We start from the raw sequence: 13,004 nt of genomic DNA, 5'->3' as shown, positions 1-13,004 counted from the left end.
ATGGGAATGAAAGCAATAAACTGCCTTCTTGGTATGTCAGTCCAATGTGGAGCCAATTGCCTAGATTATGGGATATTTTGAGACCACCTCTTTTAAAAGATTTCTGTATCTTGTGCAATAAAATATGCTAGTTGTGAACTTTTATGTACATTTGAGCATTAAAAACTGGTTTAAGAATTGTTTGGTGTGAAACCAACTCTGTTACAGAAAAGAAGGACATCAGAAGTGTATCACGTTTTGGGATGAAGGTTTTAATAGGACTTTTCAGGGAAAGGAAGTCAAATGCTCTGTTCCTTTTAGTAAGGTCATGGTATGTTGGAATTTTCTTGTGAATTAAATTTTATTTGGTGCGGACGTTTTGCTTTGAAAAAAAAGGATGTTAAGTGGCTGAATAAACTTGGTATAGAAGTTTGTCTGATTGGATGGTGTTCAGGTTGCATGTGCGCCATCAAACTTCTGGACAGAAAAACTGAACACTACTACCTGAACACTACTTGGAAACACCAGGATGGTATCTGCATGCAGCTGTGACGTGAATAGTTTCCCAGTAGCTGTGGCAAAAGGCAGATAGTCTTTAAGTGGTGTGAATCAAACTTAAAATGCTGTTAATTGGCTCAAGCTTATGAATAAACAGCATCCAGATGCTATGTGCTGGACAGGGCTCAATATGTTCTTGCTGACTGATAGGGTAGTGCCTGTGCAGTACAGTACTGCTTTTTTTCATGCTTTGTACAACAGCTGAGATAAAAAGGGAAATCTACCACAACCAACTTCAATAGAATTCACATGGCATACTTACAGTAGTAGCAAGTATTTTTGTTGAAATACATGTAATCCGTGGACCTCAGCAGTGTATTCTTCAAGAACATCCTGTCTGGCTGAAGGGCGTGTGCATGTGCATCCCTATGCAAAGAAGTGAAGAAGGAAATGGATTTTCCTTTTCTCCCATTTTTTACTTTCTATTTCAGAAATCGAGGGGGTAAATGCAATTTTAACGATAAAATACACTGTTTCTTAGCTGAGATAGTGGTGACAATAAGCAGTACAATCTCCTTCCCACCCTCTACCGAATACAGAAGGGCTTGGGGGCAGCTTGCAGTAATTAGACATGATTTTTGCTTTTGGTTGGCTGCCTGCTTAAACAGTTCTTTGCTTTGATCAGTTCTGTCCAGGTCCAAAACAATACATGGACTTCAAAGTTCTATGACAATCATTTGTATGGAATTTATTGTAAATGTTACAGCACAAGGCTACCAATATTTTTAAATTTTAACAGAAGGACCACAAGAAACTTGTGGAGAAAAGTTCCAGGTAGATCTTTTGGTAACGAAAATCAGGAAATGGTATAGCTTTACAAATGAGACTATTTTCCTACCTGTTTTGGTATGGTTTTTTGGGGTTTGTTTTTGGTGTTGGTTTTTTTGTTTGTTTGTTTGCTTGCTTGCTTTTGGGGGTTTTTGTTTGGTTTTGTTTTTTGGTTTTTGTGTTTTTTTCTCAGTATTTTCAGGAAGAAGTCACCATAGGGAAGCATAAATAAAAAAACAGTGGTTACACCTCTGCTGTACTTTCTGAGCAAGGAAAAAAAGCACATTAAAGTAACTCTTACACTGTAAAGTTTTATGTAAATCTGTTTTGAGAGTCTGTATGGATACAGTCAAACCTTAGTTTGTATCCCTACTTGCACAGAAGTCTCGTGAATGGGGTAAGCCTTTGCAGAGGTGTTCTGTCCTTTTTTCCTATGGTTAAAGAAACCTAGGGAAGGACCTTAAGCAGGCAGAAATTCCACTACAGACAAAAACAAATGTCAGTAAAATTTTTTTTTGTGTTGACCTTGAATTTTTTCACTCACTCTTATTCTTAACACTGAAAAGAGGCTGCTGTTTTGTGGCAACGCAGAGTGATGAAAATTTTCTGTAGTAAAGGGTATGGGACAGGACTATACAGTCTTAACTTGAAATGTGTAGCTTTGCTATGTTCATATGTAGGCTGTGTACTTCACAGCATATGTTCGGTTTTGATTGATGACCTAACTCTAATTGCACTGTTTAACTGTGTAGTAAAAATACATGTGGATACATTGTTGGCATACTGTGCAATCAGAATTAAATTCATGGCTTGTCAGACATAGCTTTTTGGTAACTAACTCTCCTTTGTGTGTGGAGAAAAACAGAAAGTTAGCTAAGTTTCTCTTTATTTTTGGCCCTCACGGGAATTGGGTTATCATTTAATGATTTTTTTTTTTCTTCCCCCTCCCTCCCTTCTTTTGTAGGTAGCATTGGTACATCCTTTCAATGCCACTCAATCCATCAAGATCACATTTGTAATGATGACAGTGACAAGGTGAGGCTTACAAAAATGTTTACTTCACAAGATGCATATGCACTGGGTTTATTTCTATACAATTATTTTTTTGCAGGTGTAGCAGTGAATTTTCAGGGTTACTCTTTTAACTGTTTCTAGCAAATTAAGAAATATATCCTAAAATAACCTTTTAATCTCTCAGGGAAAAAAATTTAAGTAATACTGTATTTTTGTTTTTTCTTGTATTCCTTTGATATTCTTGATACTGTGAATTGCCTTACCAAGACTCAGTTAAGAAGAGCAATATTTTTGTTAAATAATTCAGTAAGATAGGATGGTTTGTCTCTTCTGACTTCATAGATTAGAGGCTAGCTAAGCATTCAAAGCCTTTTTGCAGTAGCAAAAAATTTAAAGTTTTGCAGATAGGAAGCTCCTGTTCAGTGCTACAGTCTTAAAATACCATCTTCTCTGGTTGTGTACAAGCATTTTCCTAACCTTTTTTGGGTGCATTCTCAGATTAGCTTGCTTGCAGTCAGTACTCAAAGTTTCTTCTGCTTTCATGTGGGATGGAGCTAATTCTTCTTCGTAGCTAGAATAAGTGCTGTCTTTTGGACTCAGTATGGGATTTGTCATGACAAAAATGCTGATAATACACTGATGGTTTTGTAGCTGCTAAGAAACCAAGGACTTCTCAACTTTCTATGTCTTGCTGGTGTGCAGGTGCATAAGAAGCTGTGAGGAAGCATAGCCAGAGCAACAGATGCAAATTGGTCAGTGGAATATTCTGTATCATGCAATGTCATGCTCAGTGTACTGATGGGGGTTGGCCAGGGAGCTGGTTCTCTCTCTTCTAGGATTACAGCTTTGGGTTTTTGCCTCCTCCAGTATTGCTAGCCAGAACAGGCTGTCCATAGGGCTGTGACTGCTGAGCTTCTTCCTCTTCTTCCTCTTCTTCCTCCTCCTCCTCTTCTGCTTCTTCTGCTACTTCTGTTGCTTCTGCTGCTTCTGCTGCTTCTGCTTCTTCTGCTGCTTCTTCTTTCTTTTTCCTTCTTTCTTCTTTCTTCTCTCTTCTTTCTTCTTTCTTCTTTCTTCTTTCTTCTTTCTTCTTTCTTCTTTCTTTTTTCTTCTTTCTTCTTTCTTCTTTCTTCTTTCTTCTTCTTCTTCTTTCTTCTTCTTTCTTCTTTCTTCTTCTTTCTTCTTTCTTCTTTCTTCTTTCTTCTTTCTTCTTCCTTCTTCCTTCTTCCTTCTTCCTTCTTCCTTCTTCCTTCTTCCTTCTTCCTTCTTCCTTCTTCCTTCTTCCTTCTTCCTTCTTCCTTCTTTCTTCTTTCTTCTTCCTTTCCTGTTTCTTCTTTCTTCTCTCTTCTTTCTTCTTTCTCCTTTCTCCTTTATTCTTTCTTCCTTCTTCTTCTATTGTTGTTACTATCATTTAGTATTACAAACTCTTATTTCAATCGTTCAGTAGTTTTTACCTCAGCCTTTGAGTGTCCTTACTACAGTGTTTAATGCTCAGTGATACTTCAGTAGCGTGTGTTCAGCATACACACGCGTTGGCAAAAGGTTTTGACATTAAACTGCTTGTGAGACTTAACTTTCATGTTCCTCTTGTTCTTGAGGTTTTTGCCTTAAGCTTTACTGTCTCTAAATAATGCATACTGATACACAATAGCTTAACGTGTGTTACCTTGTTTACAAGTATGACACTTTATAGTAAACTAACATTTTGGCTTGACAGGCCTGGAGGAGGGCATGCATTAGTCAAAATTTAAATTGTCTTTCCTGGGAAGTGGAATGCAACCTGCAGTCAGTGCCTTGATAAGTGCACAAAGCCTTGAGTTTTGACATTTTAGAGTAAGATTAATTTTATACTTGTTCCAGCTTATCCCAGAGCTTGATTTGTTTTTAGGGCAAGTTTCTTTAAATGTTCTACAGCTTTTTTTTTTTTTTTTTTTTTTTCCTTTTTTTTTATAACTTTTTTTCCTCCTTCATCCTTGTGTACTCTTTCTGGAAGATTCTTGGCCAAAGGTAAGTTTCCTTTCAGAATTTCCTTTTCTCTAAGTACATGGAAGATCACCTCTGTGTTAGATTGATGGTCTTCCTTTAGTTTTATTTCCTCTCAGGGTAGTTAAAACTGTTTTAAGTCTTGCTGGAAATTCTGTTTGGTAGGTATTTGACAGCTTCAGGGGGAGGGATTAGCAAGGGGTGTAGCAGCTTATCTGGTTTAAATATCAAAGAGTACATAGCTGAGTTTTGAGCTGCTTGGCACACCACCTGCCTCCATATCAGTAGAGAATCTGGGCCCCAACTTGACACCGTTGCATATTTCGGAATGGTGGGAGAAAAGAGGCTTTCTCATTGGTTTTGATTCTGCACCAAATGAGAACTCACAAGTGTAAAAAGTGGCTGGAGTGAAACTAGTATAAAAAGCAGAAAGGGTGTGTTTTGGGTGTATTTCAAAGTTTTGTTTTCCCTCAAATATTTTATTTGGTGGGAGCTTTAATTTTTTTCTATGAGAATACATGAAGCAGACTGTGTGGCATTTCATAGGAAATTCTTGCTGATCCCTTGATTAAAATCACCACTGGTACAGAAAAATGGAGAACAGTCTTCAGGACAAATCTGTACTCTTCTCAGATATGCCACTCATGCTTTTGTTTTAAAGGCTCAGATAGAGCAGTACTGCTCAGTTAGTGTCACCACTGAGGGATATAAGCTGACTGGACATCTGTTGTTATGTTCTTTAATTTTTGTCTATATGGATATACGTCTTGGAAAAAATCTCAAGTAATGCTTCCTAAAAGCAGATGGTTAGAGTACTAGGGTCCAGTTTTAATTCTCTACCACTCTTTGCTTGTACGAATATATATGCCTGTATATTTGTATGTATGTATGTGAATATATATATTTTTTTTTAACTTGTTTGTTTCCAGTGTAAAATTATTTAGGAAATGAGAGCTCTGATTTATTCTGCCATTACTAAGAGACAGTAGCTTGTTGATTTTGGTGGAAATATCATTCAAAGAGAAAATGCAGGATTTAACGGATTTATTTATCAAAAAATTGTCATTAATTATTGGACATTGTTGTTATTAATTGTTTTTCAATACTTTATGAAAAGCACGCCTTCAGAATAATTTGACATATCTTTGATTAGTCAATACATATGTTTCGGTGAAGTAATTTACAGCTCTTGTGCCTGACTGTGCATAACCAGTTTTTGTATTATAGAAGAAATGTAAAGCATAGTACTTGACTATCAATCTGCATAAAATTTACAGTAATTTCTCTGCAAGTCCAGTCTTTATTTCCTGGACAACAGCATGAGAAAAGTTCTACGCCACACATGCTAAATGAATGTTACAGTCTTAATGAAAACAATTCCCAGGCTTCCACCCCAATTACTTGATTCTGTTGACTTGGCACACAAGTCTTGAATTCATGCTCATTGACATCAGCAGGAAACCAAGCCTTAAGGTTTTTCATGGGTGGCCTCACTGTCTTAAAAAGGATGTGTCATTGCTGAGAGCATGACTGGTAATGCTAAGAACCTGTTTCGTTTCACAGCATCGGAAGTGGTATTTTGACCCTTGTCTTATGAAAAAGATCTAGTAAAACACAGATATAGAAAATATTTCCCATTTTACTTGGTGTTGCAAAGTGATTATAAATGAGATACATGTTAAAATCATTGTTGCTTTGCAGGTCAGAGTTTTTAACTTCAGTGCATGAGTCAAGGTATCCTTTTTTCATGTTTGTAATTTCTTTGAAAGTGTAACATGCTGAATGCTTAATACCTATGATTTTTAAATTAATGAAATACTTAGAATTGTAATTGTCATTCTTAGAATATTGAATAGCAGAACTGAATGGGTTTATTTGTGCAGCGCAGCACTTACGGAAAGCTATCTGTAAAAAGGGATCCTTTGGAACATCACTTAGCCTTAATTACCAGTCATTTCCTCCTAGTGTTAAACAGAGATACATGCAATTATGTTATCCTGCAGAACCCTTCAATCATGTTCAGTTTATTTAGCTTTTACAATGGTGGTGGTGGTTAGGTTGTTTGTTTTTTGTTTGTTTGTTATTTTTGGGGAGGAGGGTTGGGGGTTGTTTCTTTTTGGTTGTTTTGTTGGTTTGGTTGGTTCTGGGTTTTTTTGTTTGGCTTTTTTTTGTCATATAGGTGATTCTTTCATCAGGGGTGTACTTCCATTAAAAAAAATGTTTGCTCGGTTTTAAAAGCAACTCCAAAGATGCAACTCTTAAGTATGCTTGGGACAGCTCTTTTAAGAGACCTCATGGAGTTGCATAGTCTTTAATTCTGCAATAACAAACCAAAATGACCATCCATTAGTAAGGAAAAAACAATGCAGCATAGCTGCAATCCAGTGGAATTATTTTAATACCACTAAGGAGTATTATTTCCAAATATGTACCTTCTGTCACTTATTTTTAACTTACTTTACTTTCTTAGTATTCTCTGATTAGATTTGCTTCCTTACGGTATGTAAGGAATTTCTCTTTGCCCAGTACTTACAAACCATATAAAAATTACATTGATTGATTCACTATTTCTAACCTTTAAATTCCCCAGTTATACTTGGCACATCTTTTATTTCTTTAGCAATTTCTTGTTCCTGAACCTTATCTTGTTTGTCTGTCTTGATGGGCATTTAGTCCTCAGTCAGTAATCCAGAGGACTCTTTAAAAGATGTTTTTTCACGAGATGGGAAGTATTTTATAAGCCATGATCCTTAATAAAGTATTCTCTTCTTTCTTTTCCTCTTTATATGGTGCAGCGTGAGGTAGGATAAGCCTACTCATCTGAAGCTGAACCCAAAGTGATTCAGGAATTCAGATATTTTAAGGTCAATCACATTTCTTAAGATGTGACCTGTAAACTAAGACTACATATAACTTCCATGGGGAGTGTGTGGGACAATACATAGAAAACTGGGAGCATGAGAAGGAATTTCTTTTTCCCCCTCCAATTTTAATACTGGAACAAAATTATTCCTGTCCAATTCAGACAGCAGTAAGGGGAGGTTTAGACCAGATATTAAGAAGAAATTCTTTACTAGAGAGTAGTTAGGCACTGCAACAGGATGGAGGTCCCTGGAGGTATTTAAAAACTTTGTAGATTAGGAACTTCAGGACATGCTCCAGTGGGCATGGTGATAAGAGACAGACAAATACTTTCTTTTATTGGGGTGGGTGAGGGGAGCATTGACAGTTCTATGCTTTGATCTTAGAAGTCTTTCTTAACTGTGACAGTTCTGTGATTCTGTAATTTATTCCTCATGCTGTGTTGTTGTCCTGTCCCCATCCATGTCCCCTCTGCCCTTAGTTGCAGTTAACTCTGTGTATTCTTACTGAGTAGCTTCCTACCTCTCCCATTTCACATCTGGCAGCTGCAAGGAGGTAACTGACCCATCTCAAACCACTTTCGTGCTTGTTGAATTGTCTCTTTTACAGCAGAGCAGTAACTCTTTGTATTTACAACAAGTTGTTTATTTTGTTTTCCTGGCTCAGATTTGGGAAAACTTTAATTACACTGAAGTGCAGAGGGTGGAAACAGGCTTGAAAGCTGGAAACAGCTGGGGTGCTGCTACCTCATTTAAGGGGAATAGCCTGAGTACATGAGGTCTCTGATACCTCGTTTGCTTTGTATTTGCTGAGCAGTTCTCGCATCAGGAAAGGGCCCTCCCGTGTGGCACCGGCAGCTGAAGGCTGATCACCTTTCTCTAGCGATTCTTCAGAAGGTGACGTTGCTCTGCGGGTTTCCTTGGCTTTTCCTAGTCCGTCTGAGCCCCTCCTGCATGTCAGGGCAGCAGGGGAAATCCGTACACCAGAGCTATCAGCAGACCAGGCTGCTGGCGGCCGTCTCAGGGGCGGCTCGGTGGCTTTTGCGACGTGTGGTGGTTGAGGGCAGAGCCCGCGGTTCCCGCCCTCTCTCCCGTCAGGGCTTCCTCCTGCCCGGGGCTTCAGGCCCGCGCTGCCTCCCACCCCGTTCCTGTGGGGCTGTGGAGGAGCAGCGAGCGAGCGGGAGGGCGGGCGGGCTGGCGTAGCGCCCTTGGCCGCGCCGCGCTTTCCGCCGGGCTGGGCCGCGGGGCAGTGACGTAGAGAGTGGCGGTGACGTAGCGGGCCGGCCTCCCCGCCGCCCCCGGTGCGGACAAAGGCGGGCGGGGGGCGGGGCCGGTTGGTGCCGCCCGCCCTGCGCCGGGCTGCGGGGTGACGTCACCGGGCCCCGGAGGCGGCGAGGCGCGCGCGCGGGGCGGCGGGGGGCCCGGGCGGGCGGAAGATGGCGGGCGGCGGGTGGCCGCGGGAGCAGGGGGCGGCGGCGCGGAGGCGGAACGGGAGAGGGGCACGGCGGGGGCTCGCCCTGTGATGGGCGGGGGACGCGGGGCCGACGCTCCCGGAAGCGATCGCGCGTGCAGGCCCGGCGCGGGCGGCAGCAGCAGCAGCGGGACCCTCGGCCGACACTACGGGAGGCGGCGCGGGAACCTTGACGGTGACTGCCCGGCGTCCGGAGGAGGCAGGGGCGCGGCCCCGCCGTGTCCCTCCACCGCAGGTACCGGCGCGGGGACGGCGGGTAGGGGTGTAGGAAGGCGGTGGGCCCGCTCGGGGCGGGACCTCACAGGCGCCGCCCGGTGACCGCCACTCGTCCCCGCGGAGCCCGGCAGCCGAGGGGGGGGAAGGAGCGATCGGCGTTAGGGCAGTGCGGGACTCAGCGCCGTTGGGTCGCCGTTCGTAGACGGCGGAGGAGGCGGCGCGGCCTGGGCGTGAGGCCGGTGCTGGGAAGCCCAGGCGGCGCCGTCTGCCTTTTCAGGAGCTGTAGCTCCATGTGAGGCGGCGAGTTAGGTGGATGGGAGCTCGGCGAGGTTAATTCGGCGACATAACCGTTTAATCCTCCTAAAAATTGCTGTATCCGTTTTAGCAAAACGTGTTACTGGAACCTTAAATTTTTACTGGCTTTACAGAACTGAATCTCTGTGTGCTGACCTCGGGAAAACATGTGGGTTTAGTGTTCTGCGTGGGAGAAGGTAGCGAGTGTTTCTGAAGCACTAGCAGATGATTGCCCTCACATTTTGAGACTAAAATGAAGTGTTTAGGTGTCTTTAGCCCTATCAAGTTGGTAAAGAAAGAACAATGAAACGTCTGTGTTAGCAAGTGTATGTTTTTTAAGTGCCTGTTAGTATTTTTCAGTATATCTGAGGTCATAGTCCCATAAAATACAAAGGTGACTTTCTTATACTTGCACCAGAGAGATGCTCGTAGTTTCCTTTGAAAGGTTCCTGATTATGTGTTGAGTGATTTAATGGAGACACAGTTTAGTTTTTCATACCAAGCAATTTACTTATACCTTAATGTGTAGATCATGAGAATGTGCATGAGTGTATAGCATTTGCATTTTAAAAAGAATTTTTGAGGGTAGTACTTGGAGCAAATGTATGTGTTTTGGTAACTGGAATGGTAACATGAGCATGAATAAGGTGGACTATTAGTCCTTATTCAGGTTTTGCTTACATGTGATCGGGTGATTTATGACATGGTCTGTCATAAATTGCTTTTGCTGAGGCAACTTCTGTAGTTTCAGTTGCCAAAACTGATGGTATTGTTGGACATACCTGAGATCTTGTGGAGTTGAAACTGAAATTGTAGTCTTGATGCATTTCAATGCTGTTGTACATGCCTGTCTATGAAAGCAGTATGGGCCACTTTGTAGTAAACCTAATGGCAATTTCTAGAGAGTAGGTCTTAGACTTCTAAAGGTTTTATGATTTAAGCTGTGTATGTAGCTCCACCACTCCCACCCTCTGCCTCAGAAGGATTTGAAAGTTAGGAACAGGTAGAATGTGATTTGTTTTATTAGGTTTTGTCTCCTCCTGTTCTTGGTCAGCGAGTTGTTTCAGCTGTGGAGGACTGATTCTTGAAACTTCTGGAAAGACAATAGGTTGGGCTTAAACAGGCATTAGGCAAAAGCACAGCTTGTGGATTCCTTCTTTATTTAAAGCTCTATATCAAGTTCAAAAATCTAATAGAGCATAGTTAAATTCTGTTGTGAGCAAAGTTTATCTAGGTCTCTGATTTGTCAGGATGATTGTCATGATTTTTACCCTTCAGCTTCACGTTGGAGTGTGTAGATTCCTTCCTCTTAGCTCTTGAAAGATCAAGGAAATTTTCTTTGCTTTTTGGTGCCCTCTACAGATTTCCATTTGTCAGAACATGGAAAGCTAGGACTTTTTTGTCTTGTAGCAGCAAGCTCTTTAACAGCTTAATATCAGTCAGAAAGGAAAAGAAAGGAATACCTTTTGCACCTAAGCATTTTGCTGATTGCTGTCCAACCAGTTTTCCTGGATTACGGTGGAACTGTTCCTCACTACTGTAGAAAAATAGTTAAGCAGTGTAAGTCTACCTCAGCTAGAGTCTTCTACGCCCTTGCTCTTCCCCTCTCAGAAAAATAGACTTTCTCTCTTTCATATCCACAATTTCTCATTCTCAGTGAGCAGGTTTTAGATTTGCTCTTCTCGAACTTATTCTCTTTGCTCTTCTAGAACTTCCTGATTTCCTTGCAATAGCGTTGGTTTTTGTATTTCCCATCATGACCTCATACTCTAAAAAAAAGTGCAGTGCTTTGTGTGGGTGCCACTACATATGCTGTGTTCTCTTGCTTGCTTGCAAGCAAGCTTGCTTGCTTTCTGTTTAATTAGCCCTTTCATTTTGTCAGTCTTGCAGTTTTGTCCCTGTCCCCAAAATCCGTGAACACCTCTGTTTTGGGCAAACTTAGATATTGTATGAATTCAACCCTGTCTTTTCTCCAGAGCCTCTTATCTTAGCCTCTGGTCTGTCTTCGATATCTCTGTTAATTTCTGGCAGAAGTGGCCAAATGGTTCTTTCATGTTGCAGTAAATCATGTGAGAGGGGAAGAGAGCATGGCACAACTTTATGGTACTGCTGGGACTTTAGGAGATGGTCTTCTCTCTAGACAAATGAAAATCAAGACATTTTCTTCCTTTTTCATGTTATTTCTGCGGATAATCTTTGTTAGGATTGTTCTTCTAAAAAAAAAAGCTATAATGTTTGAATATTTTTTATGAACTGCATTTTCAAAATCTGTTAGAAATCAGTAGACATTTAGAACTATATATGTGAGTAAAGAGAGGGCATTTTTGTTTTGGTCTCCTCTGTGTGTAAGTTTGTTGGGAAAATACTGGAACATAATATATAACAAGAAGGGAAATTGAGAGATGTGAGGCATGAAAGAGTCGGAGAGGTAATAATTTTAAACAATGTTGTGAAAGGAAATTGCGAAGACGAGTAGCAAAGTTTCAAGTGGATGTGTATGGATTTGAGAAAAATGTTCAGATGTGAACACAAGGAGTCTGGCAAGGCAAATATGCATGTGGTGATTTTGCATGTGCAGCTCTGCTGAGCACAGCTGAGGGGACCACATGTGAGGCTTTCTTCCTCCATTTACTCAGCTTTCTTACTGTGTCAGCAGTCAGAGCACATACAGATCAAATTTAAATACAGATACCTAGCATAGCATTTGTAATCTCTTGCTTTGCTTTCAGTATGTGGATGTTTACATATACCTGTAGTTGAATTGTGACTGAACAATTCATAGCCGTGATGGTGACTTAGTTCAGCATGGTTCAGAGCTTGAGATTGTATTTGAAAAGTATACATCTCACTGAATTTCTTGCATACTTTAAATTCTCATCTTTTTTTCTCCCAAGCAAAAATGTAGGATAGGATTTGAGAAGTCAGCAAACTGTGCTTATTTGAGGGTGTGGGGGGGAGTGAGGCTTTTTTTCCTTCACATATAATTGAATAAGTATGTGGTTTGCTGGGCTTTTTTAAACAAAACTGCTTCAATTTTGTGTGATAAGAATCCTGTTTTCTAAAGTAAAAGACCTACACAAGAATAAGCTCATTCTTGAAGCTGAGGAGCTGCAGTGTTTTCCCATATTCCTCTTTTTAGGTCAGCTTAGCAGAAAATCTCAGTTATTTCTTGGTTTTGCTGTTGCACATAATTTGTCAGTTAGATTGCATGGACTGAGTTCTTCACCCACTACATGCCACTGTAAGGTTTATATACATGTCTAGGTCATTTCTCTTACATGGTAGCCTCCCAATATGTGTATTTTGTAGGGGCAGAGGAGCCAGCCACTGTTGCACCAGTATGTTCACAGGGCCTGGGGTCACCCTGATGCATGCAGAAACTAAGTTCTGCAACCTACTGAGGCAAAAGGTGTATTCAAATCCCAGCTAATGGAGAAGAAACATTTTTTTTTTTTTCTCTCAGAGCTTTTTGAAGCAACTCTATTAATTTAGGCTTTACTAAAATCATATAGTCTGCATAGGCTTAAAGCAAATACTCTGTAATACGTACTGCATAGCCTAAGTATGCTGAGCTTAAAAAAAAATAAATCATAGGATCATTTCAGTTGGAAAATACCCATAAGGTCATCATCTGTTAACCAAACACTACCAAATCCACCATCAAACCATGTCCCTGAGCACCACGTCTACACGGCTTTCAAACACCTATAGGTGTGGTGACTCAGCCATTTCACTGGGCAGCCTGTTCCAGTGCTTGACAATCCTTTTGTTGAAGAAATATTTCTTAATATCTAGTCTAAATCATCCGTGGTGCATCTTGAGACCATTTCCTCTTGTCCTATTGCTTGTTACTTGGGAAAAGA

General features: G+C 40.9%; 1 protein-coding gene across 3 annotated transcripts in view; it reads left to right on the top strand.

Annotated features, from left to right (window-relative positions):
* RNF38 (ring finger protein 38) overlaps positions 1-13,004 on the top strand; it is a 98,652-nt gene that overhangs the window by 46,341 nt on the left and 39,307 nt on the right. For 2 of the 3 annotated variants that reach the window (XM_071731085.1, XM_071731086.1), the window contains one exon: positions 2,270-2,340. In XM_071731085.1, the coding sequence (XP_071587186.1) occupies positions 2,270-2,340 (71 nt within the window). Of the gene's footprint in view, positions 1-2,269; positions 2,341-8,545; positions 8,867-13,004 lie in introns of those variants that run through there. The other variant, XM_071731087.1, reaches the window with a different exon arrangement.

The sequence above is a fragment of the Heliangelus exortis genome, chromosome Z (assembly GCF_036169615.1).
Source record: "Heliangelus exortis chromosome Z, bHelExo1.hap1, whole genome shotgun sequence".
NCBI classification, from domain to species: Eukaryota; Metazoa; Chordata; class Aves; order Apodiformes; family Trochilidae; genus Heliangelus; species Heliangelus exortis.
This window is presented reverse-complemented; position numbering and strand designations above follow the sequence as displayed.